Here is a 27,498-nt window from a genome sequence, read left to right as displayed (position 1 = left end):
CCAAAGTTCTGTTTAGAAGTGTATATCTATCGTTTTATAAATATCTAATTCCAAAAACTCTGAAATATTTATCAGAAAACTTTTGCAAAATCATAGGTCAGCTCAAAAGTAAAGCAGATCCGTAGAGTCTTAGGCAGATTGTATTAAGATGCATTTACAGTTGAGTATATATCCATAGTTTTGAGTAAATGTGTTAGAGACGTGTTGTAGTTTCTCCCCCAAACAACTGCTGAAGAAATTCTGAGGTCAGATTAAATTAAATCCAAACATGTTGATGTATGAAAAGGTAGGATACCCAAGAAGCTTACCTCTGCATGATAGAGATACCATGTGACAAGATTATAGGCATTTTTTTCTACTTGTGGTCCCTCAATAGAGAAAACTGTCTCTCAGAGTTAGATTAGCTTGCCTACTTGTGTTCTTACCAGTCAGATTTAAAGTGGTTTTGATGCCTTAAATGTGCATTTTCTTAACTTAAGATGTTTTAAATTTAACTTGGCATTTCTGTGTTTTGTATTTCACGTTTGCTATAATGTTTTGTCCTAAGTGGTTCAAGGAGTTCAAACTTTCGCATTTTTCATTAGGAATTTCTTTAATGTGTGAAACCTTTAATTAAAGCCAAATACACCTAATTGATCATTAATATCAAATAATTAAAAATGTCAACTTTAAATCATATCTGTGGACAATTTCATGGTATTCTCTGTCTTGTAATAGTTTAGGCCTCTCTTGTACTGCCCTCCTCTAGTTGGATCAGGCTTTATTGTTCTGGGTCAGTTCACTGCCTCGGGTATCCTTATCCTCCCTGTGCTTCTTAGTTTCCCTGGATTCCTTTTGTTAGCTGCAATGTTTTCTTGAATGGAGCCCCTGTAGCAGATGCAAACCCACCTCTGGCATGCTTGCTTCAAAAATCTGTGCATGCATAGGAACCCCTTCCCCAAATCTGACTATTGCATCGGTAATTCCCAAAGAAAGATTTCTTGGCTCTGACATCAGAGCCTCAGCCCTTCAAACGTTTTCATTCTTGTATGTTTGTGTTTCTGGAGCAGTTCCTTTCATCTGGAATGCTTAAGGGCAGTCAGTTGAGAGCATTTCCCAGACTCTTCCGTGTCCTAGAGGATGGTTCAGCCATTTTTTATGAAGGACAGCTAATTAGGTCTGTATCTTTCCTCAGGGCTGGGGAGTGAGATAGTCAGGTGAGCTCTCGGCCCTGTCCCTGGGGGCGGAATGTTATCCCTTTTCCCTGCACACTCCTGTGTGTTGCTCTGGAGCAGCACAAAATAGCTGGAGTGTTGGCCAGTCTGCTGATGCTGTGCAGTGCCATAACACCATTATCAAGAGGAGTATGTGCCACAGATTCTACCTGCCACCTTATGTTCTTCCTTCCACTGTATACAAAACTATAAACCTTTCTGCTGATTAGATCTCATACAGCAGATAGCTCTTGGAAAAATATATTTAAGGATGACTTTTTGCGGTTTTTATTAGTGAGTACATCTTCCAACACAGGTTGAAGTAAAAAAAAAAACAAAAAAAACAAAAAAAAAAAACTACATCAAAATCTGATCTGTATCTACACTAGTGAGTTTTTTGAAAAAGCCGAAGTCAAGACTAGTTTGAACTACAAAAGTTTTCCTGTCAATATGCTTTTTGTAAAACAAAGCCCTCAAACAAGGAATACATCGTCAGTTTTATTAAGCATCACATTTTTATTTGTAATTTAGAAAATATTTCCTTTTTAAATGTAATTGTTAAATGTGGAAAAACACATGTATGCATCTTCCAAGATGTATTGATCTTTAGCCTGTGCTGAATTGTGCATAAAAATACTGTCTGCATATTATGTGGATTTAAATAAGTGGGGGAGTATGCAGATATGTAAGTAACTTAGTGAAGAGACAGTATAAGCTTATGGATATCACAAAAACAAGATCTCATGGCATCTACTTACATATTAGCAGTCCAAAACAATAATTCTAAGAAGCCACGTATTGCTTTCAATTTCTTTCGTGTTACTACATGACTGCCAAAGAGGAAGATATGTAGGGCATCATAGCTTCCAGATGTGTTCAGTGACTTGTTTGTGCTAAATATTGCATTCAAGTTTGTATTATTTTATCCATATCTGCTTTGGAATTAGTATAAATTGCAAAATGTGCAGTACTGAAATTTTATGTAATTTAATCTGTATGTTGCCTTCAGCTATATCTGCTAATTGTGTGGGGTGGAAGAGACTTCTGAAGCGTAATACCTTACTAATCTATTACTGGTTTGAATAACCCTTCATTGGTTAAATGCTTTTAAAATATTTTATAGGGTTTAGTTTAGCAGCTTTTAAGAGGAATAAAAGGAAGCTGGAGTTGGCAGAAAAGGTGGAAACAGATCTTATTCATCTAAAGAAAAGAAGACAATCAAGTGAAAAGGTGAGTAGGCAGTTTTGTAAGAATGTTACCTTATTCATCTGACCACAAAGGTAATTTATAATGTGAAAATTACGTTTTGATTTTGTAGATGAAATGATCTGTTATAGTATCACACCACTAATCTTTAGCCATCTTATATGTTAGCATTGATCTAATATCAGATAACGTGTATGTTCCTCTGTGGGGATAGAATTTCCTGCTACTTGGAATTTCAAAAGAACTAAGAAGATGCCTTTTTGTCTTGTTTTTGATGTAAATATATATTTACTATTGCATATTTTAAAGAGGAAATATGGCAAGTGTAAATATGATCAGATAAATATCTAATAAAACATTTTTTCTCCAGCTTGGGATCTATAATTTTCCCATGTTTAATGTTTCCTGAGAACACTGCTTTGTGGACCAGGAGGTGGTGAAATTGGAAATATCAGGGCGGTATAGATGCATCAGTTCATGCACATAGCATTGACCTGGCCCATGTTACTTACACTCATTTACAACTGCCAGAGTTCTTTTTTTACTTTCTTCCCCTCTCTGCTAGTTTGAATTTAGAGTCTTTGTTGTCACTTCAGCATGATATTGTTCTGTTGCTTGATATTTAGGTATATAATAGAAGAATTGATTTATAGTTGTTTAAAATAGGATACTTAATGAATAAATTGCTATGTAATAGAACAGTTAATGGTGGTGTATGTAATTCATACCTGCAGTGTTGGTCTATTATGAAGGATTTACAAGTGGTGCAGCAAGGCAGCCTCGATGGCTTATGCCAAACATATCCCCTTGGGTGAAGGATGACCGTTGTGAAACCGAATGCTAGTCTGTTGTGTAAAAAAAAAAAAAAAATTACCTGCATTTTGATGTCTCTCTTGGACAGCTAGATCTCCACAATCTGGCCTGATTCTCCACTGCTTGGTAGTCACTTACCCTCATCTAAACTGCATGTAAATGCTGCAGAACTAGAATGACAAGGTGGATGAGTTAATATCTTTTATTGGACTGAAAACTTCACCTACCTTGTCTCTTTATAATCCTGGGGCCAGCAGAGTTACAACAATACTGCATAGGAAAGGGGTATAACAAATTTGCCCTTGTTCTGGCCTATTTGTTCTATGTTGTTGTATCTTCTTCACGTAAAGGTATTAATTCTCAGTTTTTGAAAAGCTGAGCCTCAGTAGAGGAGATAAGAATTAGAGGAGGGAAAAAGCTGGTTATTTATGGGGGTCTGCACTTTTTTGCTTACAGACTTCAGCACATTTCCAGGCAAGGCACGGGGGATGTGGTGCACAGTATTGACATTTGCGTAATATGGGGCAAGTCGATGCTTGACATGTGCTGGTATCTGAGTTTACCAACCTGCAATTTGAAATGTGAAGGGGCATGTGGCAGGAGTTAGGGAAAGCGCTCATAGGACAGTGATGGTAGGTAGAGGAGATGACCAAATATAAGAACTCTGCTTACTGGTAAGTAGTTTGAGTAATCCCACCACTTCTCTAAATTTCAGTGAATTCAGTTCTTGTGAAAGAAACCAGACTGAAAATTCTGAGGGCTTAGATAATCTGTTGCAGGCCAGTGAGAGAACTTACAATATGCATGAAATTTGGTCTGCAGGGAAATGCTTTAGGGCTGAGAGGAATTTTAGTCCCTGTCCTCCTTTGTTTGAGATGAGGGGTTAAATAATTGGCGGTAGCAGTTATATAGCACACTCAACAAAAATTACACTAAAACCAGAGTTGGAGAACTCATTTTAGGCCCGATTCTGTCAAGGCACCTTTTGACTACAGTGGCAATTGGATCAGTCCTTCGTGGATAGCTTGACTAGTTTAGCAGTCTTGTGAAGGCTATTGGAATTTCAGCTTCCTTAAGACAACATTTTTCATAGCCTAGACTCCCGCGGCACCCTCCCCCCCCCGGCCGCCAAAAGGGCCAGTTCACATATAAAAGCCTTGTTTAGATAGCATTTACTCATTGCACATTTCATTTTGGAGCTCTATGGTCTTTGGTGGGTGGATTTTTTAGAAATCACAAAGTGGAGTAGAACATACATATGCCATAAATATGCCCTAAAGTGAATCTCTAAAAATCTAAGGATTGGAGCCTTCATGTGGCCCTTGCACATCACAGGATAAAATCTTAAAGAACTTGATTTTTCTTTTTCCCCAAATAAAGTTCCCTTGCAGTGCCTTTCATTTGTTTGACAAATCTGTTCCAGGCAAGTGAATGTTTTAACTCAACATTTTTAAATAACAGCCAGAATGATTGACCTAATTTCACTATATCCTCTTCAGAAAATGTCCCGACCTAGCTTTATGCAGTTGCACTTGAGGCATATACATTTATATTTCACTGATGTTAGTCAATGAGTTCCATGTAATACAACATGAACTATTTTTTTCAGAGGACCAGGCCTTCAGCTGTTGTACATCTACATATCTCTCTTATTTCAGCTTGACTATATGAAATTAACATTTGCCTCAATGTATTTGTACATTAGGAAGCTGGCATGCTCATTTCTTTGAATTCATTTGGAAGCTCCACTATTAATATGACCTAATTTCATTGACTCAGTGGAATACATACTGCAGGAATCATTATCAATTACATCTTTTGAATAATCTCATCCAAGCATAAATCCTTTACAGGTTAGCCTAGCTTTACTATCTTGCCCTTGTTTGAGTGTGCGCTAGCCTCTGCCCCTCTCATCAGATCATATATAATCTGGTGTCATAACTGTACAATCTCAGAATTCATATACTTAAGCATTTTTGGAGTAAGCGTCTGAGCAGTGTGGAGTTTTCCATACCTAAGTGGGGGGCTCCCCTGTTCTCTGCATGTGTTGTGGGGGTTCTTATCTTTACCTCCAGGTCTTCCTCTTCCATCTTTCACAAAGCTAAAGATGGACAGTATAGGTGAAATGGTTGTGACATTCTTTTACTACCTGTCTATCTGGTGCATGGAAGAAACAGATGTAAAAACAGTGTACCCACTGAGAACTACAGAGGAAGAGGAAAGAGACAGCCTATGTAGCCTACAGCTCCTAATCATTGGTAGGAATAGCTGTAGTAAAACCACTGCTTGGCTGTTCCCAAGGGGAGACATATAGGTTCCAGGACTGAGAAATGGACTTTGGCAAATAAGTAATGGGGAAGAAGTATTCAGCTTTGAAAGAACTTTGTTAGTCTCTGAAAGTAGTGTCCTCCTGATTGTCAACCCGAGGAACATCCTCATCACTTAATAAAACCAAGCACAAAAAACTTCATAGGCAAACTTGCACATACCATATAAGATAGTTCTGACCCTTCTAAAGGGTTTTTATCTAGGCCTTCTTTATTCATGGGTTGACTGATTCACTTAATGAAGAGTGCTTCCTTTCTAAGATTTAGGCACTGAGAGATGACAGTTTTAGGATTTAGTCAGTGTCAAAATTGTTTGATTTCAGTTGGTGTTCATGTTGGTCCTTAATTTAAGTGTTGAGATATAGGAGTCCAGCTATCACAATACAAAGGTAGAACTGTGCTGAAAATCACGAAGATGGCTGTGTTCTACTGGATGGAGCGTGACCTGTGAATTGTATGTCTTGGTTTTAATCTCAGTATTAACATTCATGCCACCTCGGGAAGCGATTCAACTTCCATGTACCTCAGTTGTCTTGTGTGTAAAACACGAATGTTGTTTCTTACCGAGGTTTGTAAAATTCATTGTTTCCACCCATTATTAATGTGAGGTGCTCTTTATTGTTTAGTGGCTGATACTTACTAAATGAAATAACCTATAAATCAATTTATTTCTTGTGATCATACCATAGCCATGTTTTTCGGATTGCAATAGATATGAAAAGCATTCTAGTTGTTCCTCTGGCTAACAAAGTTCCTGGATAAGTCACTATTGGGTTGCTCTATTTGCTGTAGATTGCTTGATTTGTGGCTAGCAGAATTAGTCTCGTTTTTCAAGTTTTCCTACTTCGGTCAGAATAGGTGCTTGTAGGCTATGTCTACATGGGCAGCTTTTGTCAACAGAAGTCCTGTTGACAGAGAAACCTCGGCAGTACCTCCGTCGATAGGTTGTGTCTACACATAAAAGTGGCTTGAAAGAGCAATCCACTCTGTGGACAGAGAGCAGCCAGACTGCCCTACCCTCTAGCTGACTAGAAGCTCTGCAAATAGGGCTTCCCGGTGAACCAGAAGACCTCTCTGTCAATTGAAATTTCTACACTGGAACTCTGTCAACAAAACATGGTCGACAGAGATGTTATACTTGATCGGGAGCAAGGATAATGCTGCCATCTGAACAGATGAGTTTGGTTGACAAACTCTTGACAGAGGCTGCCTGTGTAGATGCGACCATACGGAGGTGCTGTTTGAAATAGTTTGTCAAGAAATTGTCAAATGTTGAACAAAGAGCTATAAAACTGTCTTCAATATTATAGAAGCTGTTATTCTGAGGATGTCTCAAACTTTGGCAATTATTCCAATTCCCTCCTTCATTTGTTGTTAGGGGCTCCAAAATTCTATGAAATATGCTAATTTGGTCATTTATTTTTATTATATAAGAGCTATATGTGCTCCTTGGGTCACAAGCCTTCAGAAGAGGGTCTTTTAGCAGCAAGAAATGTATTGTTTCTGGTAAAGGCGTGTAGCAGAGAGATTGAAGCTCCATGTAGGATTTAGTAAGCATATTTACTAAATATCATCAGAAATAACTTCAAAGCATTTTTTCAAACTTCACAAACTCTGTCTTCAAACTTTTGAAGCATTTCTCCATAGTGCTGAATAGACTTTGTATATAATAAATAGACAATTTCACTGACCAAAGTAGTTTTCCTATCAGACAACAACATGTCAAAGCGTAGGCTACTGTTACACTAGTGAGTTTTGCCGACCTAACCCCATTTTTGTTGACAAAACTGGTGGAACATTCACACACACAACGCGTTTTGTCAGCAGCTTGTTGAACCAGCTCGGTACTTTCACTGGCAGCATTCTGCTGCTCAACCATGAGGCATAACACTGCTGTTAACTGGTAATGTTGACAAAAAATACTACATGGATGCTCTGGGGGGCCTTCTCTGGACAGAAAGGGCATCCAGAACAATAGGCAGCCCTGTCTGCTATGCTTCCAAGTGCATGTTTAGTCAAGACAGCATCTGTGCAGTCTGGCCTCTCTGTTGACAGAGCAGAGTGGTCTTCCGATTTGGCTTTTCTGTCGACAGAGTGAGGCCACACATAAGTTTTGTTGGGAAATTTCTTCCAAAGGTGACTTCTGTCGCCCGCTAAAGTGTAACTGTAGCCATAGAATAAAACTTTTACTGTGCAGTAGAAGCATCCACACAGATCACTAGTACATTTGCTCCGCACTTGACTGCTTAGACAAGTTTCAAGTGAATATTTCATTGATTTTTTTTTTTTCTTCCCACAATTTCTACAGCTTAGTTAAAAGTTCTAATCTTTGATATTTTTTTGACATGTCTTTACATGGATTTCTAATATAAAGTTAAATATCTGTTTACTTTCCCTACATTTAGGGGTTGAAGAAATAGACCTAACATTTATTTCCACATCTTCAAGATTGTAGGTGCATGCCAAATTATTAGACAACACAGAGTTTCAGAAATTATATACCTTTGCATCCAAGTCAAACTTAAATGTGTTCATAAATGGAGTCTTTTCTGTTGAAGTGGGCTAAGTGATTTATTGCCCAGCTGGGTATGGAGTACTGACTGATTGGTTAACTGTCACTCAGAGTGTTCTGACCGCAGGCACAAATAATTAGGAGGAATAGATGTTCACGTCTGTTCCCCCTCTTAACTTCTTTCCAGCCTAAAATACCATTCCCTTCTTAAGCACGAGTTTTCAAAAAAATCTGGCTTTGAACATGGTTAAAAATGTTTATTAGTACTAGTGGATGACAAAAGGTCCTGTTCTCAATCTGCACTTTTTTTTGGTTTGGCTGTTTAAGCTTTTTTCAGTTATATTAAAACAAGACACTTGCCTAAAGAGTTGCCATCTGCTTGATTTGAGTAATAGTGGATTTAAGAGTCATTACATATGCAATAGTCTTTGTTCAGCCCCACTGGTTTTGAAAAACAAAAGCCCTAAGTTGCATAATTTCATTGGACTTGACTGACAGTAGTAGTTAGTTTAAAGATATTCACATACAGTGCAGTTACAATATTTTTTTTTCCTGACTGTGGTTTATGGAGTTTTAGAAATACATATACACTTGGGATTTTTTGAAAGAAAGGGGGATCTTTCGAAAGAGCCCATGGAGCATCTACACATGAAAAGTATACTTTCAAAAGTAAATCGAAAGAATGTGGTGCTCCTTTTGAAATCACTCTTCTTTTGCTGTTTCAGGAACAGCGCCCCACTTTTGAAAGACAACTTGTGTAAAAGCTCAGCAGAGCCCTTCTTTCGAAAGAACAGTCCTCATTTTCGATCTCTGGCCCATTCCTTCAAAAGAGCAGGGTCTGTGTGGACACTCTCTTTTGAGAGAGCAGATCGCTCCTTTGATCCACCTTGATCCAAGTCTACGTCTACACAACAGAGATCTTTTGAAAGAAGATCTCTGGAAGATTGCTTCCGAAAGAACTTGTGAAAGAGTGTGTCCACACACAAAAAAGTGCATCAAAAGCGTGACCTGCTCTTTTGAAAGAGAGTGTCCACACAGCCCCCGCTCTTTTGAAAGAATGGGCCAGGGGTCAAAAAATCAGGTCCCATGAGGACTGCTCTTATGGGGGGGAAGAAAAAGGGCCTGCGGAGCGTCTACACGTTTTCTTTCGAAGGAAGCATCTGAAAGGAGGCGCTTCCTGAAATGGGAAAGGAAGAGAGATTTCAAGAGGAGTTCTGCATTCTTTTGATTTACTTTCGAAAGAATGCTTTTTGTGTATAGATGCTCTGCTGGATCTTTCAAAAGAGCCCTCTTTTTTTGAAAAATTTTTAAAAAGAACTTGCTAGTGTAGACGCAGCCTTGGTGTCTTGAAAGACATTAGCTAAAGAGATGATGCGGGTTTTAATTTTACATTCCTAGGGCATCCTATGGGGCAACAAATGGACAGTTTAGAAGGTAAGTTATGGGGTGTTAATCTGCTACACAAACTTACTGCAATATTTGAAGTATGTAATGGGAAATAATTTTTCATATTGACTGTCTTAAATCTCTTATGCAAACTCTTAACCAAAATCTGTTCTATCACAGCATTTCTTGGGTGGGAGGTGGGTCAATAGTATTTGTAGAAAAATAACACTATGCTCAGATTTTGTATATTTTTAGTGTGTTCGAGTTACTTTCTTTAGTCCTAAAATCAGGTTGTGTGGTCTTAGGAAGATGGGTCACAAATATGGTAATCAGATGCAGACAAGCACACTGTTTGTTTAGGTTTCTTACAAATGAAGGATATGCTTTAAACCTCATTCCTGCCCTAAAGGGAAAAATAATGCACCTGTTCCGTGCCTATGCCAGAATGGCATTCTGTTAACAAGACTTTCTAGATTTTTAAACTACACTGTAAAACGTTCATTTTACACATGGCGAATGAAAGATGTGTATACTTCTTCTGGTGCAAAGAAGGTGTTACTAGGAGATGCAATATGAATATCTGTCCTGTACATTTACCCGCCATTTGTAGCTCAGATTAGCAATCTGAGACATTTGATTAGACTTCCTTCTGCTGTTAGATTAGGGGTTAGCATTGACAGTTGAGACTATTTTTTAAATTGTTGAATGCTCCTTGTTGTTGCCCCTTCTTTCTCATGCGTACCTTGCAACAGTCATCTATGCATTGGGTACCTCAACCTTAATTTATTGCAATGTGCGGTCTGCTGTGCTATTGTGACAGGGTGAATCACAGAAGTCCCCTCAGGGTTGTTCCCTGGTGTACTGATCATGCCACCGATGCTCACCTTTTTGTTTTCTGGGACTCCCTACCACCCTGTACTACTGGGCCAGAAGCTCTGTTTTCTCCTAGCCAAATCACAGAGTTGTGGATAGTGTTCTCTTACAGAGCATCACAAATGTTGAGCCAGCTGAGTTCTGGAAGGCTTCTTCTAAGGGCTCAGCACCGAGGAAACCAACCACGAAAGGGATCAAATCCCCTAATAAATCTGTGTGACTCTGTGTAAAAGTTTTGCACACAGAAAGCTTATAAGGATGCCTTCCCTCTCTGTTAGTGAAAGTGAGAGATGCATAATGGTTTTTAGATGCTCTCCCTCCCCTTTGCCCCTTCCCCCAATATCAATTAGTACAATTGGCTTGGTAACGGAAGTGTTTTTATTAAGTACAAAATGTAGGATTTAAGTAGTTGCAAGTAAAAACACTCGGATCAAAATAAGTTACTAAACTAAATGAACAAAAATACTAAGTTCTAATTCACTAAAAAACTTGTTACATGCAAATTCTTACCTTAAACAGTTGTTCTAAACATCTTTCCACAAGCTCTTAGCTTGGGCCCCTCGTTCAGTCTTAGATGTTTCCAGCCATCATCTTAGGTGGTGGCGGCGTGTGTGTGCGTGTGCGTGTGTGTGTGCATGGGAAATCTCTTGGCATCTGGCAACTGCTCCTATTGCTTGATTTTTCTCCTCTTGTGTTCATTTTGCCCAAGGCAGGAATTTTTTTATGCTCTGTTGAAACTTTTCTCACCTTAACTGGGCAAAATACAGATTCAAAGTGGGTTTCAGCACCAAGTAGCATGGTCACACGTCTTTCTAAGCTCAACCACAGTTTGGGCTCACAGGACAAGCAAGGCTGTTGACTTGATCACCAAGCTGTTCAGATTCTGGGGCGCCAGTAATGGCCCTCATTGACATATTTAATCCTGCCTTTTACGGTATTCTGCATAGGTATCACTTATGATGCTGCTGTCATTCAGCCCCTGTGGTCGTCCCCCCCACAAAGTATGATTAAATGTTTGACTAGATCACAGGTGACTTGTGTGACGTAACTTAAGAATATGTGAAATATGAGCTATTGAGGATCACTATGTAGGTTTCTATACATACGTTTTGAAAATGCTATACTCTGTCCCATACTGCAAGATCCACTGTGTCATGTGGTTCTGCAATGCTATCTTCAGATCTGAATGGGATTCCAAAGCTCCTTTCTCCATGTGGAATAGTGCTTGGAAGTCACTCTTCTGCTTGTGATTCACAGCCATGAAGCCTTTTCTGCAGTTAGATGCCCAAGTCTGATCAGCTGTTTTTCAAGAATCTCAAGGAGAACCCCCACCTATCTTTTAGTGCAGTGAGTGGAGCACTCATCCAGGAGATGGAAAAGCTGGATTCCATTCCCCTCACCTAATGTGGAGTAGGGAGTTGAACTGGAGTCTCCTGTTTCCCATGAGTGTGCCCTTACCACTGTGCACTTATGGAACAGATTTCTCTTAAGGTTCGTCTATACTTCTGAGAAGATCAGCCCAATCAGGGTCAATCTTCTGGAGTTCAATTTTGTGCATCTGGTAAATACATCTAAAATTGATCTGTTTGGGGTTGGCAATCAACTCCAAGGGAGGTCAACAGGAGAAACGCTCCCATTGACTTTCCTTAGTGAAGACAGTCGCGTAAGTCGATTTCCATTATGTTAATTCTAGGTATGCAATTGCTGTAGCTAGAATTGCGTATCTGAAATCGACTTTGAGGTCTAGTGTAGACCTGGCCTCAATCTCTCCTGCTTGTTAAAATATTTCCATTGTGTGTAAGTAATCATGTATTCACTGGGCTAGAAAGTTGAGAATCAGAATGACTCTACAGATTAGTAGTTAGGGCACTCACCTGGAAGAGGAGAGAGGCATATTCACGTCCCTGCTTTACATCAGGCATTTGAATTCAAGTGTGATTGAATCAGTCTTCCAGTGCTTGGGTCAGTGTTAAAACCGCTGTGCTGAAGAATATAAAGGGAGAGTGGTCATCTTTATGTGGGTTTAGGTGTGCTCCGAAGACATGCCTACAAGGCTGGGTCTGAAGGCTAGATAGGCAGGGGAATGTTGAGTTTCGGTTCCCTCCTATATCTTAGGAGCTGCTGGGTAATAACAGGGTATAAGGACTTGGGCGCTGAATGTGTCCAGCTGCTGAAATGTGTGCATCTTAGGGACTTTAAAGATGGAAACATCCCTGTGGACTCTAGGTACTCTGCAGAGTTAGGTGGTAAGTGAGCAGAGCTTTTGTGAATAACTGTACTTAAATGATGGACTTACTGTGGTAATTTGGTGGCAAAATCCACTTTGTGAATTTCACCCTTAGTGTTCTTTTAACACTGAAACTCAGAAGTTAATTTGTGGCAGAACTGAATGTCCCATGCAACCTTATTTTGGCCCCGTTCTGCATTTGTAGTGCAGTCATCTTTATTCACAGAATCGATTTTTATCGTGCCCTACCCTCCCTCAGTGCAGAGGGTGAAAGATGATCTAGGAATGAATCCAAGTTGTGCAGTGAAAGAGGCTCTTTGTAGAACCTCTGGTTCATTTATTGAAGAGGTATAGTGACTGAAATGGGGACTGCAGGATGAGAGACTTTTTTCTCTCTGTGTGTGTTCCAGGAATAGTTGCTCCAAGAAACAGTTATTAATAGTGGTTTTAAAAAAAGTCTGCATCCTATCCTGAGGTGACATGCACCCAGACCATATGGGGAGAGTTGAAATTCACTGTTATCAGTTTCTGTTTTTTATATCCTCTGTAATGTCACTGAGGCTACGTCTACACTACAGACATCTTTCAAAAGAAGCAATTCTGGAAGATCTCTTCCAAAAGAGCTTCTTTTGAAAGAGAGTGCATACGCACACGTGCAAGTGGACCAAAACAGTGATCTGCTCTTTCGAAAAAGGTAGTCCACACAGCCCCACTCTTTCAAGAGAACAAGCCAGGGATCGAAAATAAAGAATGTGCTTTCGAAAGTGGGGCCCTGCGGAGCGTCTGCACACATTTTCTTTTTAAAGATGCTTTTGAAAGGGGGCGTTTTTCCTGAAATGGGAAGGGGGGAGGGATTTCGAAAGGAGCACTGAATTCTTCTGATTTACTTTTGAAAGAAAGCTTTTTACGCTCCATGGGCTCTTTTGAAAGAGCTCGCTTCTTTCAAAAAATCTTTCAAACGAACTTGCTAGTGTAGATGCAGCCGGGGTGTTTGTCACAGTCTGCATCCTGGTCAGGTTCTTGGAAATATTTTGTTGATGATGATATTCTTATTAGTCAATCATATAATTTCTGTCCATATGATTTTGTGAAGATCCCAAGCCTGATAGTGAGAGGTTTAATGCCACCATGAGCGTAGGGTTACATCCCTGACTATTTTAGCTAATAATCATCGACAGGCTTATTCTCTGTGAACTTATCTAGATCATTTTTGAACCCAGTTATACTTTTGCCTATCACTATATCTCATGAGTGAGTACATTTATATGCAAAAGTGTATTCTCTTATTTGTATTAATCCTGCTGCTTATTAATTTGATTGGGTAACTGTATCATTTCTGTAACGTGAGGAAAGGTAAATTACACTATACTCGTTCTTGAGATACAGGTGAACCATTTTGGTCAAAACCTTCCAGAAAACATGAACCTGAAGAAATCACTCAGCATCTGAGTAGAAACGTTTGTAGTAAATTGCTTTAGTTCAAGTTCATGAGTTCAGTTTTTACTTATGCAGGCTCCTGGTGACTGTACGTCAGTGGCTTACTTAAACTTTGACATAAATGAAACACGTAGAATGCTCCTTTTTAAGTAAAAATTCTTTGTTTACTTAGCTGTATTTCGTGAAGGATAGAAAGTCGTAAAATGTTTGTTTTCCCACTGAGACAAAGTATAATAATATGGTTGAATATTCAGCTCAGTTTGGGCCCTAGTTTGCTTTGTAGTTTTGTGCTGTCTCTTTCTGATGGGATGGTGGGAGAGCTGTTTCCTGTATCTGGAGTTAATGCAAGTACAGAAGAAGCTGAATTCCAGAGGGGGAGAGAGTTCTTTTTGATACTTGGTTAATTTATCTATTTAAGTAGCAATTCAGTTTGGTTTCCTTCAAATTTGTAATAAAGTTAAATTTCAGAAACCTCAAAAATTCCTATGAATGGGGTTGCCATCTTCTCATCAACATATTATAAAGCACCCAGATAGAGATGTAGCATTTCTAGCCCCAGGCTGTGACGTTCAATAGTAGGGTACAGTTGCAAATATACATAGTTGGAACGTTACTAATAATTGAAGGTTTTTTCCTTATTCCTCTTTGAGTGTCTGAAAACTTAGCTTCCTAAGAGAAGGTACTAGAACGTCTAAACTGACATGTTTCATGAGTTGTTTTATTTAATTACTGGAGTTCATAGCCATAGTGTCCAAGTTTTTATTCATAACTTAAGTTGGTAAATTATTTATTTTCTAAAAATTGAAGTGGGAATTCTAATTTATGTATTTGGAGAGACTGTTTTCTCCAGTATCTCATTTCTAAATAGAAAAAAATTAATGAACGCTAAGGAGAATCTTCTATGGAAGACCCTCAGTTCTATGGAAGACCCTCACTTCTTGCTTAATTTCTAAAAAGTTAAATTACCAGCACAGGGTGACTGTGGTCTGTCAGGTCAACTGGAGGAGCATGGGTAGTGAGTGCCTCTGTAATGCTGCAGGTTTGAGCTTTGGAAGAAAATTGTAGCAGATAGACTTGAAATCCTCACTTGCTCTTATGTGTGTTGGTTTTGTTACAGACATTGAGGGGTGATGAGTAGGTAGGAAGGAGTTGCAAACAGGAGAAGGATGGTTGTGGATAGTTAGGGCGCTAGCCTTGCAATCCAGAGACACAGGTCAATTGCCTGTTCTGCTACGGGTTACTTTGGTGGCCTGGGGCAAGCCATTTACTCTCTGCCTCAGTTCTCCACCTGAAAAAGAGAAGTGGGGAAGTGCTATTTTGTGAGGATAAATTACATTAGATAGTGAGGTACTCAGATGCTGTGTTGATAAGGACAGATAAGTACACATTGAACCTCGCTAGTGTGACACTCTCTCTGGTCTGGCAACATCTGTCATCCAATGTGTGTTGAGTTAGCTGGACATCCACTTATCATGGGTGTGGCCAACTTTCCCATGCTCCCATAAGGTTTGTTTAGAACCACCAACCCTGACTGTGTTCTGTGCTGTTGTGTAACTGCAATTTACCCCTCTGTGTCTGTGAGCCCAATAGGCAGTGGAAGTGTTGGTAATGCTGCTAGACAATATTGGCCTTCTGTGGTTTGGCGAATTCTCTGGTTTGGCTGTGGTCAGGGCCCAAGGGTTTTGGACTAGAGAGGTTGAACCTGTACCTGAGAGAGGTGGTGGTTAATTTATTGGTACCATTGAATGTATTTGGTGCCAATTTCAGATGCTGGTTCAGAAATAATATTTTGGATGTTGAGTTCATATCACAATGCTATGTGAAAATTAATGCACAGAAAAATATATAACTGAAGTACTATGTATCATACCCATTTTCTTTAAGGCTGGGGCTACACTACAGAGTTTTGTTGACAGAAGGGGCTGTCTGTCGACATCAGGGACCATCTACACATGTAAAGCATTCTGTTGACAGATTCTCAACAGAACTCCACATTTGCCTCGACGGTATTATTCCTCAAAAATTTGAAGCATAACAATATTTTGACAGAGAACTGTCGACAAAAGTATAGTGTACATACCGCTGTCGACAGAGGGCTTCCGGTTCCCAGGCAGCCCTCTTTGCAGAGCTGGCATTCCATTTTCTGGCACCAGAGGGCAGTGCAGTCTGGCAGTTCTCTGTCGATAGAGCACGTTGGGTGTAGACGCAATCTGTTGACAGAGATTCCATTGAGATTTCCGTGTCGACACTAACTTCTGTCGACAGATGTTTTTAGTGTAGACATAGCCTAAGAGTGGTAAAAATTCTAGTCAACTGATTAGGCCAGTTTATTTTTATTGATCCTACAGAATGAGGTTCTAAATTACAGTAAACTCTTGGGCTATGTCTAAACTAGAAGCACCTGTCGACAGAAGTTACTGTTGGCAGGAGAATCTTGACGGTATTCTGTTGATGGATTGCACCTACATGCCAGCACTTTTATTGACCGTATTCTGTCCAGAGATTGTTATGCCTCAAATTTTTGAGGGATAATACTGTTGAGGAAAATGCAGAGTTCTGTCAAGAGAGTTCTTTAAGTGTGTGGATGGATGTTCCCTGAGTTATATCGACAGAAGGCTCCTGCTGTTGACAAAACTGTAGTGTAGACCCAGCCTTGGATATCCAGCATGCATGAGATCAGGAGTTTTCCGGATAATCAAATACTCTGGATAATAGAGAGTAGCTCGCACTGAGTGGGAGACCAGAGAAGCCCCCGAGCTGCACTCACACACAGAATGGAGGGATGCAGGGCAGTGTTCAGCACTGATTTCCTCTGCTCCCATGTCCCTCCATGCTGCGTGTGAGTGCAGCTGGCAGGGTCCCCTACTCTGTTGGTGCTGCTGCCCGGTGTCCACCGAGCAGAGAAGAAGTGGCTTCAGGGTGGAGGTTTTTGTACACAGTGTGAGCCCGTCAAGCGGAGGACCAGCCCATTCAGTGCTGCCCTGCATCCCTGTATGCTGCCTGTGAGTGCAGCTAGCAGGCTCCTCTGCTCTCTCTCTCTCTGCACTCCTTCCCAGGGTCTCCAGACCAGAGCTACTTGGCTGTGAGATATGCTGGTTATTTGAGTGTGCCAGTTACTCCAATACTGGTTTAACAAGAGTTCACTGTAGTAGGGGATTGCTCAAAGCATTGATAATAGGGTAAATAGAATAGCTTGGGGGAAACGGGGAGGGCTGCAGTCTTGAAAACATACAGGTGGGTAACTTTATTATGTAAGTAGCTTCATTGAATTCAGTGGGACTGTTCACCAAGGTGATTGTGGGCAGGATTGAGCTTTTATATCAACTTAAATGTGTGCCATGGCGTTAATGACAAAAAATACGTAAGTTAATAGTAGAACTGAGCCTAATTTTTTCCAGGATTTAAACTGTTGGTCAAGAAATGCAGTCCTAGTTAACCTGAAACTATTGGTGAATTGGTCATTTTCTCCAAATAGTTTGACCAAACCAAAAAAATCAATATACTTGGTAGTGTTGAAATGAAAGTTCATTCCAGGACTATGAAAACATTTTTGGGCTGGAGTAACAAAATGAGGAGCTGGTGAGAGTGCCACCCTTCCAAGAACTTTTGGCAGCATGACCTGTGGGTCATTCTCCCTCTTTTTCTTTGATTCTGTTACTAGTCGTTGTCATGAATAAGTGAGTTTCTACTTAGACTGAAAATTGACAGCATTACAGACAAGAGACGCTGTGGAGAAGCCTTTTTGTTGGACTGCCTGCTAGCCATTAGACTGAGCACTGTTTTGTATACTTCTAAAAATGTAATTTTAATTTTAGCCTTTTGTTAGTATACTATTTTTAGTAGTTGCTTCTATTTGTATGTCTCACAGGAAAATGACTCAGGAACACTGGATACTGTTGGTGCAGTTGTTGTTGACCAAGAAGGAAATGTTGCTGCTGCTGTCTCCAGTGGAGGTTTAGCTTTGAAGCATCCTGGAAGAGTTGGTCAGGTGATTATATTTTCAGCTGGGGACAATTACTTAGCATTACCAAGAAATGGCTTATATATGTGTAATGGTAAACTAGGCAAGAGCCAGGTGATAGCGAATTGGTGACTTGTCATTCAGATCTGAAGATCTGGACTCAGTTCTTGATTGCTCTGCATGGGAGAATTTTGTTTAGTGTAGTGGATTTTTATTAGTGTTGCAAAATTTCTTTTAATTTGGCATGGTTGTGGGTTGTTGAATAAGATGTGTATTACAGGTCACAGTTGGAATGCATTAGTAGAGAGAGCTAAAGCTTGCTCTTGGTATTCTTCGCTTTTACTATTAGGATCTTGCTTTTCCCGCTCATTAAACATTCCACAAACTTAAAAGAAAAATGCCATTCTGATACTTTTTAAATAAACTTACTAGTTGTGTAAGTGTTTGCTCAGTATGTGAGAAGAATGTATCCATGTTCAGATTCTATGGTAAACTTTTGTGTGCTAGAATTTTTTGAGGGAGGTGATAGAGACATGATGCTATAAGAACACACAGCACAGATAGACCTCCTAGCAATGTGGTTTAACAACTTAAAGACGTTTCAAGGGTCATGTGCTTTGCTGCTTGCGTGCAATTGGTTAGGCCACTTTTTGGCATTATTCCATGGGTAACCTTCCTTTGGGCTGACTTAATCTTTAGCTATATCAGTTTAAATCATTCTTTATGTTAAAAAATAGTGTTTCTTTGAAGACCCTTTTAAAACATTAGAGTGGTGGATTAGGGTCCATCACTACTATGTTTCTCTCTGTGGTGGTAGGAACTGTTCCAGTTCCTGGTGAAATGTATGTGCATTTTGCCCTTGCATCAGGATTGAGTCCTCCATCCCTTCAAAGAGAGATAAGAGCACCTCCAAGGTGCTCCCCTTCAGGACTGAGTGTCTGTTAGAGGATGTAGCAAAATTTACTGGAGGAGTAGTTTTAAATCTTAATCCATTATCTTATGTCGTAATCTATTTTTTTTCCATAACGGAGTTTTAATTTTATTCTTGAATTGACAAAAGATCATTTCTCTTCTCAGGCCGCGCTTTATGGATGTGGCTGCTGGGCTGAAAATATTGGCATTCATAACCCTTATTCCACAGCTGTGAGTACTTCAGGTATTTGCTACTTTTGTAAATATTTTGAACAGTTGTTCAATGTACTTTTAATTTAAAAATTCAAAACAGGTTATATAATTTTATATGGAATTAAAATTTTAAGACTTCAGTGGCAGTATACCAGAGAATGTGTCCTTTGGGCCAGTGAATTCAGCATCATTGACTACCAAAGAGCCTTTATAAACATGTTTATGCGAGTTAATGATAGAAAGTTAAACTTCTCAGACAAACTTACTCAGAGTCTGTATTTGTTGTTACCTTAAACAATCCATTTGTGGATGGTCATCCACTAATCTATATTGACAGTCATCAACAACAATTGGTTACACCTTCCAGTGTTCAGACCCTTCAGGTTGTCCTTTTTTGTAATGAGAGTTTCTTCTTTGAGTGTTTGCGCCTGTGCATTGTGATGTGTTTGTGTACACCGTGTACACAGCTGTTGGTTGGGTTGACTGTAGCACCCCTGTGGCAACGTTGTCAACCCCTGTTGACCAGACACTGCTTAGTTCCTTCTTTCTGCCTACTGACAGTTATTGGAGGTTTTACCGCTGCTCTGCAGTTGGTGGCATTCCCTATATTAGGAGTTGTTTGTTAGTAAGTAGTTGTTTGCTGGTCTTTGAGTGGGGTTTCCCCTCGCTTAGTGATGCTCTGGAACGTGCAGCAGCCCCAGGGTTTTAAGCAGCCCAAGAGATATGGGAAACCTATGCTGAAGTGTGACCCTCACTCCACTTACCATAAATGCCTAGGGGAGAGTTACCTGCAGGACAAGTGTTCTATTTGTAGGACATTAACCTAGGGTGAAGAAAGAGAAGGATCAGAGACTGAAGCTTTTCCTAATGGAATCAGCTGTACAGACCTGAGAGCTGACTCATCTTAGTTGTTGTGATGTCCACTGGCTTCAGTGCCTGACATCTCATTGCCTGGGCCAGACAATGAATATCAGCATCGCTCCCTGGCACTGAAAACTGCTCACCCCGCCCCCCCAGCACTGGTTGCAATCCCCAGTGCAGAAGGGAGGGGCTTGGCACCATTTCTGTTCACTGGTACTGAAAAAGGTTGTGGAGAGAGGCCACTCTCTGTCCAGGAGGCCAAGGAAGGCCCCGGAATCACCACAAGCCATCAAGAGTGCAGCAGCTGCATGCCTGGCACTGTTGACTTCAGGTCCACAAGAAGGTCTGTTGAGTTCAGCATCAGTGTTTTTCCCCACACCAGTGATTGTGGAGGACTTAGACCTTCCTTCCATGCTGGACACCTTAGAGACTACACAGGACTTAACTGAGTTGCTGTGCCATCCAGTCTGCTCGGTGCAGGCTTGGAGCCTCCCACAGTCTCTCCTCCAGATGTGCCCTCTCTGTCAGCAACCCTCCATTACCATCTTGGGGCCCTGGTACCAAGTTTTCAGCCAATTCTGGCACTGGTGGATGTACAGCACCAGCGCTGGCACCCATCCTGACAATGGCTATGACACCAGCACCAGTGCCAGAACTGACTTCTTCCTTTTCTTCCCTGCTACTGCTCTTCACCACCTCACGGCTAGCCAGCTCCCACCCCAGCATGGGTGTGGCTGGCACTGGGGCAGTCTGTCTGTCTTCCCACTGCAGGCTACATTCCTGGCACTGCAGACTGCACCGCAGGTCCCTGGCACCAGAAATCCCACCTTCAGCATAGGATCCAGTGTAGCTTACTCATTGTCGGCCATGCTCCCTCCCAGGCAAAGGGGCAAACTGGAGGCCCTGGCATTTTGAAGCCACTTACCACGTTACCACTCACTGGCACCATCCAGCACTACTTCTCCCAGGTCTGCATCGGAATATGCATCGGACTCAGAGGCGGACTCCCTGGTGTCACTCAGCTCCCCGTACCGGTCCAGGTCATGGCACCGGTCCAGGCACTGTTCCCAGCACCATCATCAGGAGCCTCCCCTGACCCCACTGCTGACATGGCCTCCACAGTGGCAAGCAACAGCACGGTGACCCTTCTGGACCCCCTGCAGGGTCAGGGTACCCCTTCTCAGGCCATTTCTGTGGTATCCTTGGGATTGGGGGCCCCTTTGGCTGCTGCAGGGGCTCCCCCCAGAGCCTACCGAACAGCTGTTTACTCCTGCTACCCTTCACAAGAGGTATGCCAGCTCAACCCTAAGCATCACAACCTGAGGGGCATATTGATGAAGGGGAGCTTGAAGAGCAGGATGGTACCCATCCCTTACTGGTTTCATCCTTGCACTCACTGGACAATGTGGTGGCAGGTAGGTCCCTCTCGCCTCCATCTATGGACACCAAGGCCCACTAGGGCCTTATTCTCACTGACAAGGGAGTGGTGGAAGAGGCAGACCTTGTAGTGGCTCAGCCGAGGTTGCCCTGCCACTCATCAAGTCCATCACAACCTCGACAAAGGCTGTGTGGCAGACCCTGGCTTCTATCCCCCCAACATCTAAGAGAGTTGAGAGGCTCTGCTTTGTACCCCAATATGAGCATGAACACCTTTATACCCTACCCTTCATCGGGGCTGCTAGTGGTGGATGCTGTCCACCACCAAGAGCAGCAAGGTCAGCTGGCACCCGCTCCCAAAAATAAGAAGGCCAAACCCCTTGACTGGTATGGGAGAGAAGTTTATTAATGGGTTGTTTACAGCTCTGGATGTCCAATCAGCAGGCAGTGCTCATCTGGTGTGCCTTTAACTCCTGGGAAGCCCTGGCCAAGTTCCAGGATAGACTGCCGACGGACCATAAACTGGACTTGCCCACCATCTTGTAGGTGGGGCGCACAGCATGTTTAACAGCTGTGTAAGCTGTGCTGGGTTTGTCGCACTCAGTAGTCCACACAATAGCCACACAAATTGCCATGCGACAGGGGCCTGGCTACAGCTGTCGGGGCTGCCAGAAGAGGTCCAGTACACCCTCGATGGGCAGGGGCTGTTACGGAGAAAATGGACTCACACCTGCACAGCTTTCACTACTCTAAGGTCACCCTAAAGTCATTGGGTATTCACACCCCGGCACCCAGCATCGGCATGCACACCCTTATCAGCCCCCTCAGTTGCAGCAGGCTTGATTAGGTAGGACCAGGGCAGCCACAGTGGTAGATAATCAAGACATAGGGGCAGACAAAGTCCGTCCTCCTCCTCTCTGGGGCCACCTGTGCCGAAGTAGCAACAGGGGCCTAAACCCCATTTTTGGCGGTGTGCCTGGGAGTGCAGCTCCTGTCTATTTCCGACTCTTCCGTGCGCGCCCCCCCCCGCGCTTTGACTCTGCTGGATCATCTGTGGCAAGAATGGGGGTCGGGTTGGCAGGGCTATTTTCTGTGACATCAGCAACATTGCCGGTAGGGGTGCTACAGCCAACCCTACTGGTATGTCTTGGGAAGAATCTTCAGACAGCCATGCAGGCAGCATGTGCATACATATTGGAAAGGGCAGGAGTGACACATCTCGAAGAACAACAGTTACGAGGTGAGTAACCATTTTTTGTATCCTTATTACTGATTTCCTGAAACTCAGACTTTCTACATGTATTTTGATATGTTTTTGATGCAAATAATCCCTCATTATTATTTTAGTGAATTTGTTATTGCCAGTTCCCAAACCCATAAGTATATATATTCACTCTTAGGAGTTTCTTGTCCAGTGCTAATGTAACTCCTGTTTCAATATCTGTATTCTTCTTGGTGTTGCTGTTGCCATGCGGCCAAGAAAGATGTAGTATTTTCCAATCCAGTAAACTTTTTGAAACCAAAATAATAGTAGAAAAGTTTAAGGTCATGTAGCTGAGCTGAAGTTGGGAAAAATATTAACTCCTGAATACTTAAAATAGATACTACTTTTCTATTATTTAATTTTGGATTTAATATAATTGTATTGACTAATAATATATGTGTCATAGATTGTACTGGATTGGCAATGGTATTGCATAGTGTTCATACAGCACAACATAAGTTCAGTGTTGTTCATTTTAACTTACTCTTTTTAGACATATATTTGAAACTGGGAGTAAATAAAAAGAGCAAACGACAAAGCAAATGGGCAACAATCTTATTTGGTTCCTTTTAGTGAGTTGACATTCCTGGGCATATACTCCCATTCACGCCTGTTCTATATGAGGGAGACTCATATTGTTTTTTATATTGATTCTGAAACACATGTCCAATAGCATTGCTTTTTAGGAAAGGCTACTCTGCTTTATCAAATGCCATTTCTGTGCCTGAGAATACCATAGGCCTTTAGATTTTTACTCTGCAGATTATTAAATAATCCTGATATTCTAGTATTATTCAGTTGTATATTGCATGTGGAACCCATTTGTTCAATTTGTATTAATTGAGGAAGGGCTGTGTCTATTCTGGCAAGAGACTTTAAGATAGACAAGAACATATTTCCAAAGAGGCAGATTGGCCTTAACAAGCCACACACCAGTTTGTTTTTTGCATGGAGGGGCTATTATTATGATATCTGCCCATTTCATTATATTGGGAACGTTCTTACTCCCTTCAAAAATCATTGCGTCTGGTTTGTCCGCAGTGTTGAGATTTCATCAGATAAAACTCTAGTGAAAACCTGTCTGGTCCTGGGGATTGATTTTGACATTAATTTAATCAGATTTGTAAATTGTTCTCTCTTCTAATCTTTCCTATCTGTTAAGTGTTACTGAGTTAACTTTGGCATGTTAACCTCTCTAATACGTGTATTTTTTTCCTGTGAGCTTATCATAGTTGAAGGCATAAAGAACTGTAAAGCACATCTGGAGGTCTTCCTCTGTGTTTCAGGTCTTAAAACTGACTACCCCTTTGGCATTCTTTTAATATTTTGAGTTAGTTCGGTACTAAGACTTAGGCCCTAGAATCCTGGTAAGGGGAATGGATCAGAGCCCAAATCCCACTGTGTTTGTCTGTCACTTTTGCAATCTGAATATAGCTCAAGCTGCAGGCTCAAGTCAGAAAATCTGCATAATGCAGTATGGGCATGTTAACACAGCTGTAATGCCCAGGTCCAGCAATTGTGAGCAGTGTTTATGCTCAGACACCAAGTCCATGAGACCAGGTCCCACAAGCCTGAGGTCATAGCGCAGTACAGACATACCCTAAATTTCCTATATACCGTCAGTCATTGATGTGACTGATTTTTTTTTTAAATAGGTACACAACCATTATGTAGTCCGCCCATATTTTGGGATGATGCCTCCGAATCTCTGTTTGCTTCCAAAGGTAAGGCCAGGGTGCAATTAATCCTGGTGCATTAAATTTCCTCTATTTTTTGACATATTAAATAACGTGGTTTTTTTTTTTTTTTTTTAAACTAGCTGATCAGCCCACTGATGGGTGTAGTTGGATGTTGGAGTCTCCTCCATTTACAGTTTTACTTTTGATGCGATTCCTGGTCTGTAATCTGAAAAAGGGTATGCCTTGCCTCCTTAACTTTCCAGCCTGGGGCTGTCTCTCCCAGTGCTGTGCTGGTGACAAGCGGCAAACCCCGTCAGTCACTGTTATCACTCAGCAGAAGACCACAAAAATGATTAGGAGACTGGAGCATGTGATTTATGAAGAGAGGCTCAGGGATTTAGGCTTATTTAGTCTACGGAAGAGAAGATTGATTTGAAGTAGCCTTCCACACCTGAAGAGGGATTACAGAGGGGATGGAGAAAGATTTTTTTCAGTGGTGACAGGTGACAGAATGAGGAGCAATGGCCTCAAGTTGCAGTGGGGGAGTTCTAGGTTGCCTATTAGGAAAAACTGTTTCACCAGGAGGGTGGTGAAGCACTGGAGTAGGTTACCTAGAGAAGTTGACGCTGCTCATACAAATAAGGGGACTTCGAAGTAGCCGGGGTCCTTTAGAAAAGGAGCCCCGTCTGGATGAGCTGCGCCAATTTCGAAGTGCTGCGGCTGCCCGCATGTTAATGAGGTGCTGAATATGTATTTCGGCGCTTCATTAGTAAACTTCAAAATGGCCATTTACATGACCATTTTGAAGGTTTTGGCTAGTGTAGACATAGCCTATAAGTGATAGTTAACAGCAGAAAATAAAAAATTCAATATGCAATTTAATTTTAAACCTTATTACATAAGACAATGTGTAGACGTAGCAATTTTCTCACCCCACTGGATATTACAGTTCTTGATGTACAGGCTTGTCCTTGAAGCCTGGACTGGGATACAAAGATGAAGCCTTAATTTTTTTGTGTCGTCTTGTTCCCTTTCTCCTCCCCAACCTATGCTGGAAGTGGAGGCATGCTCCCACTGATCTCTATTTTATATCCTTAGTCCATGTGCTTGAAAGACACTTGCTCAGGCATATACTTACTGTTTGGGCTTTGCTGAGTCCCTAAGTTGAGTAATCTCCTGGTGTGGTCTTGTACACCTGAGTTATAGAATTGAGCGGTTCCCATTTTGTGGGGCTTGAACAGCCCTCACTGAATTATAAATCCCTTGGTTACAACTCCTCTGCTGATTAATGGTCATTGTGCACCTTCCTGTGAGGGGTTTGATTTTTTTGTGTGAATTAGGAAACTTACAGCATGTGTAACAGAGCAGAATCTCATAACTTGATGCTCACTAAGAATGTATGTTTTTTGGCAGATCATGACCTTTCATATATTTTTACTAGGCATATTGTCTTTGAGAGTTACCATAATTATATGATGGCAGTGAATATGGGGATTCCTGAGTGCTGCTTTGAGGACAGTGTGTCACACTTATCCTTTCCAATTTTGCTGTGCTGTCTTGGGATGGTAGACTTTTTTTTTTTCCTTCATCTTGCAAGTGAAGTGGTATATTGAATTACATCCATTCCTGTTCTTTCCACTAGTATTGTCTAATCCTGCTATCTGTGATAACGTATGCTTGCCTTTCTTTGTCCAAGGGTATGCTGGTTCACTGTTGGTGAGGAGACTTTTTTTTTTTTTTTTACAAGTGCATGAATTGTAAGAGTGACTTATATGTTAAAATGTTTGATAATCATTGGAAAAGGATCAATTGTCATGGGGAAAAGTACAACTCAAGATGATATATCTCTTAATGTTCATCTCAAAGGGAGAGCTGGGTCCCTACTAGATTACTAACCTTCTTTAGTGAATACTATGAGCAAGAGCGTTAAAAAATTGTTGTGCTCACTAGCTGTATTGTATTGATATAAAGTATTTTTGGTACTATGTAGTCCAGTTTCCATTTAACTTTCCCTTCATAGCTGTATAGAATTGGTACAGTAATGCCTTAACCCGTATTCCAGTGTCTTGTTCTGTATTTGGTGTACCGCTTACTAAGTCTCTCTCAGGTCAGTCCTGTTTTCTTGATTACACATTATTTTTAATTGCTTCCCTTGGTCCATTTTCCCAGTTGTTCAGTGACATGGGTCCAGTTTTTGTTCCTGATTTGTCTGTTTCCATATCTGCAAGTATCTATTTCTCTCCTTTGGCTGTCTCTCCACGTGCCACTTCTCCCGGAAGCGACGTGCTAATGAGCTATCCGGAATATGCTAATGAGGCATGGATGCAGATTTCCATACCTCATTAGCATATCAGTGCAAGGTTTGGAGTCCAGAAGAAACTCTTTCAGACTCCCAAGTACACATGCAGATGCATGGCCCGTGGGGATCATGCAGAAGGAAACTCTCCTTCTGGAAGATCCTCGCAGGCCGTGCATCTGCATGTGTACTTGGGAGTCCGGAAGAGCTTCTTCTGGACTGCGAACCAGGTGCTGATATGCTAATGAGGCATGGAAGATTTACATCTGTGCCTTATTAGCATATTCTGGATAGCTCATTAGCGTGCTGCTTATTCCGGAAGAAGTGGCACCTGGAGACCCAGCCCTTTGAATTTGAAAGACCTTTCTGGCCTTCTATTTAAAGGAAAGTCTCAACAGGAAACTCAACTTTTTTTTTCTAGCCGTTCCTTTCATTTTTAAAGGATTGAGATTCCCAGATTTAGGAACATTTTTATGGATTGATTGAGAATCACCAGCCATCCAAATCTATGAGTCTGCAGCCTACTGGGAACAAGTGTGGTGGTCAGAATTCTGAGTGCTCCCAGCACAAATGCTTCCCTAGCTGCCCAGTTTTAGCATGTCTTGGAAAATACCATTCAGTATTCCCAGGTGATTTCTTCCTTCCATGAATCTCCAGGATATCTTTAATCTTAATTTTCTGTATTCCCCATCTTCAGTCTCTAGTTTGATTTTTTTTTTCTTTTTTTTTTTTTTTTTTTTTTTTTTTTTTGCTGCCTCAAATTATTTGCAGTCTTCAGGCTAATTGGCTAGTGTCTGCTCATTTAATCATGTTTCCACCTTTATCTTTTTAATCACCTATTTCATTGCTTGTAATGTTGGTCTGAAGCTCTTCTTTTGCTTTCATATTCTTAATTTCTCCTGTCAGGTTAGTCTTAGTGAACCGAGCAGTCATTTCTCTATATTCTTTCCAGTTTGTCCAG

The 27,498-nt window shown here is 41.2% G+C and overlaps 1 protein-coding gene across 4 annotated transcripts in view; it reads left to right on the top strand.

The window, feature by feature from the left end:
* TASP1 (taspase 1) overlaps positions 1–27,498 on the top strand; it is a 167,344-nt gene that overhangs the window by 36,307 nt on the left and 103,539 nt on the right. For 2 of the 4 annotated variants that reach the window (XM_074989363.1, XM_074989364.1), the window contains exons 8-11: positions 2,317–2,423; positions 17,843–17,962; positions 19,013–19,091; positions 24,218–24,286. In XM_074989363.1, the coding sequence (XP_074845464.1) occupies positions 2,317–2,423; positions 17,843–17,962; positions 19,013–19,091; positions 24,218–24,286 (375 nt within the window). The remainder of the gene's footprint in view (positions 1–2,316; positions 2,424–17,842; positions 17,963–19,012; positions 19,092–24,217; positions 24,287–27,498) is intronic. The other 2 variants (XM_074989366.1, XM_074989365.1) reach the window with 1 other exon arrangement.

Source organism: Carettochelys insculpta, chromosome 3 (assembly GCF_033958435.1).
Source record: "Carettochelys insculpta isolate YL-2023 chromosome 3, ASM3395843v1, whole genome shotgun sequence".
Lineage (NCBI taxonomy): Eukaryota > Metazoa > Chordata > Testudines > Carettochelyidae > Carettochelys > Carettochelys insculpta.
Note: the sequence above shows the minus strand (reverse complement) of the source record. Positions and strands in the feature narration are given on the sequence as shown.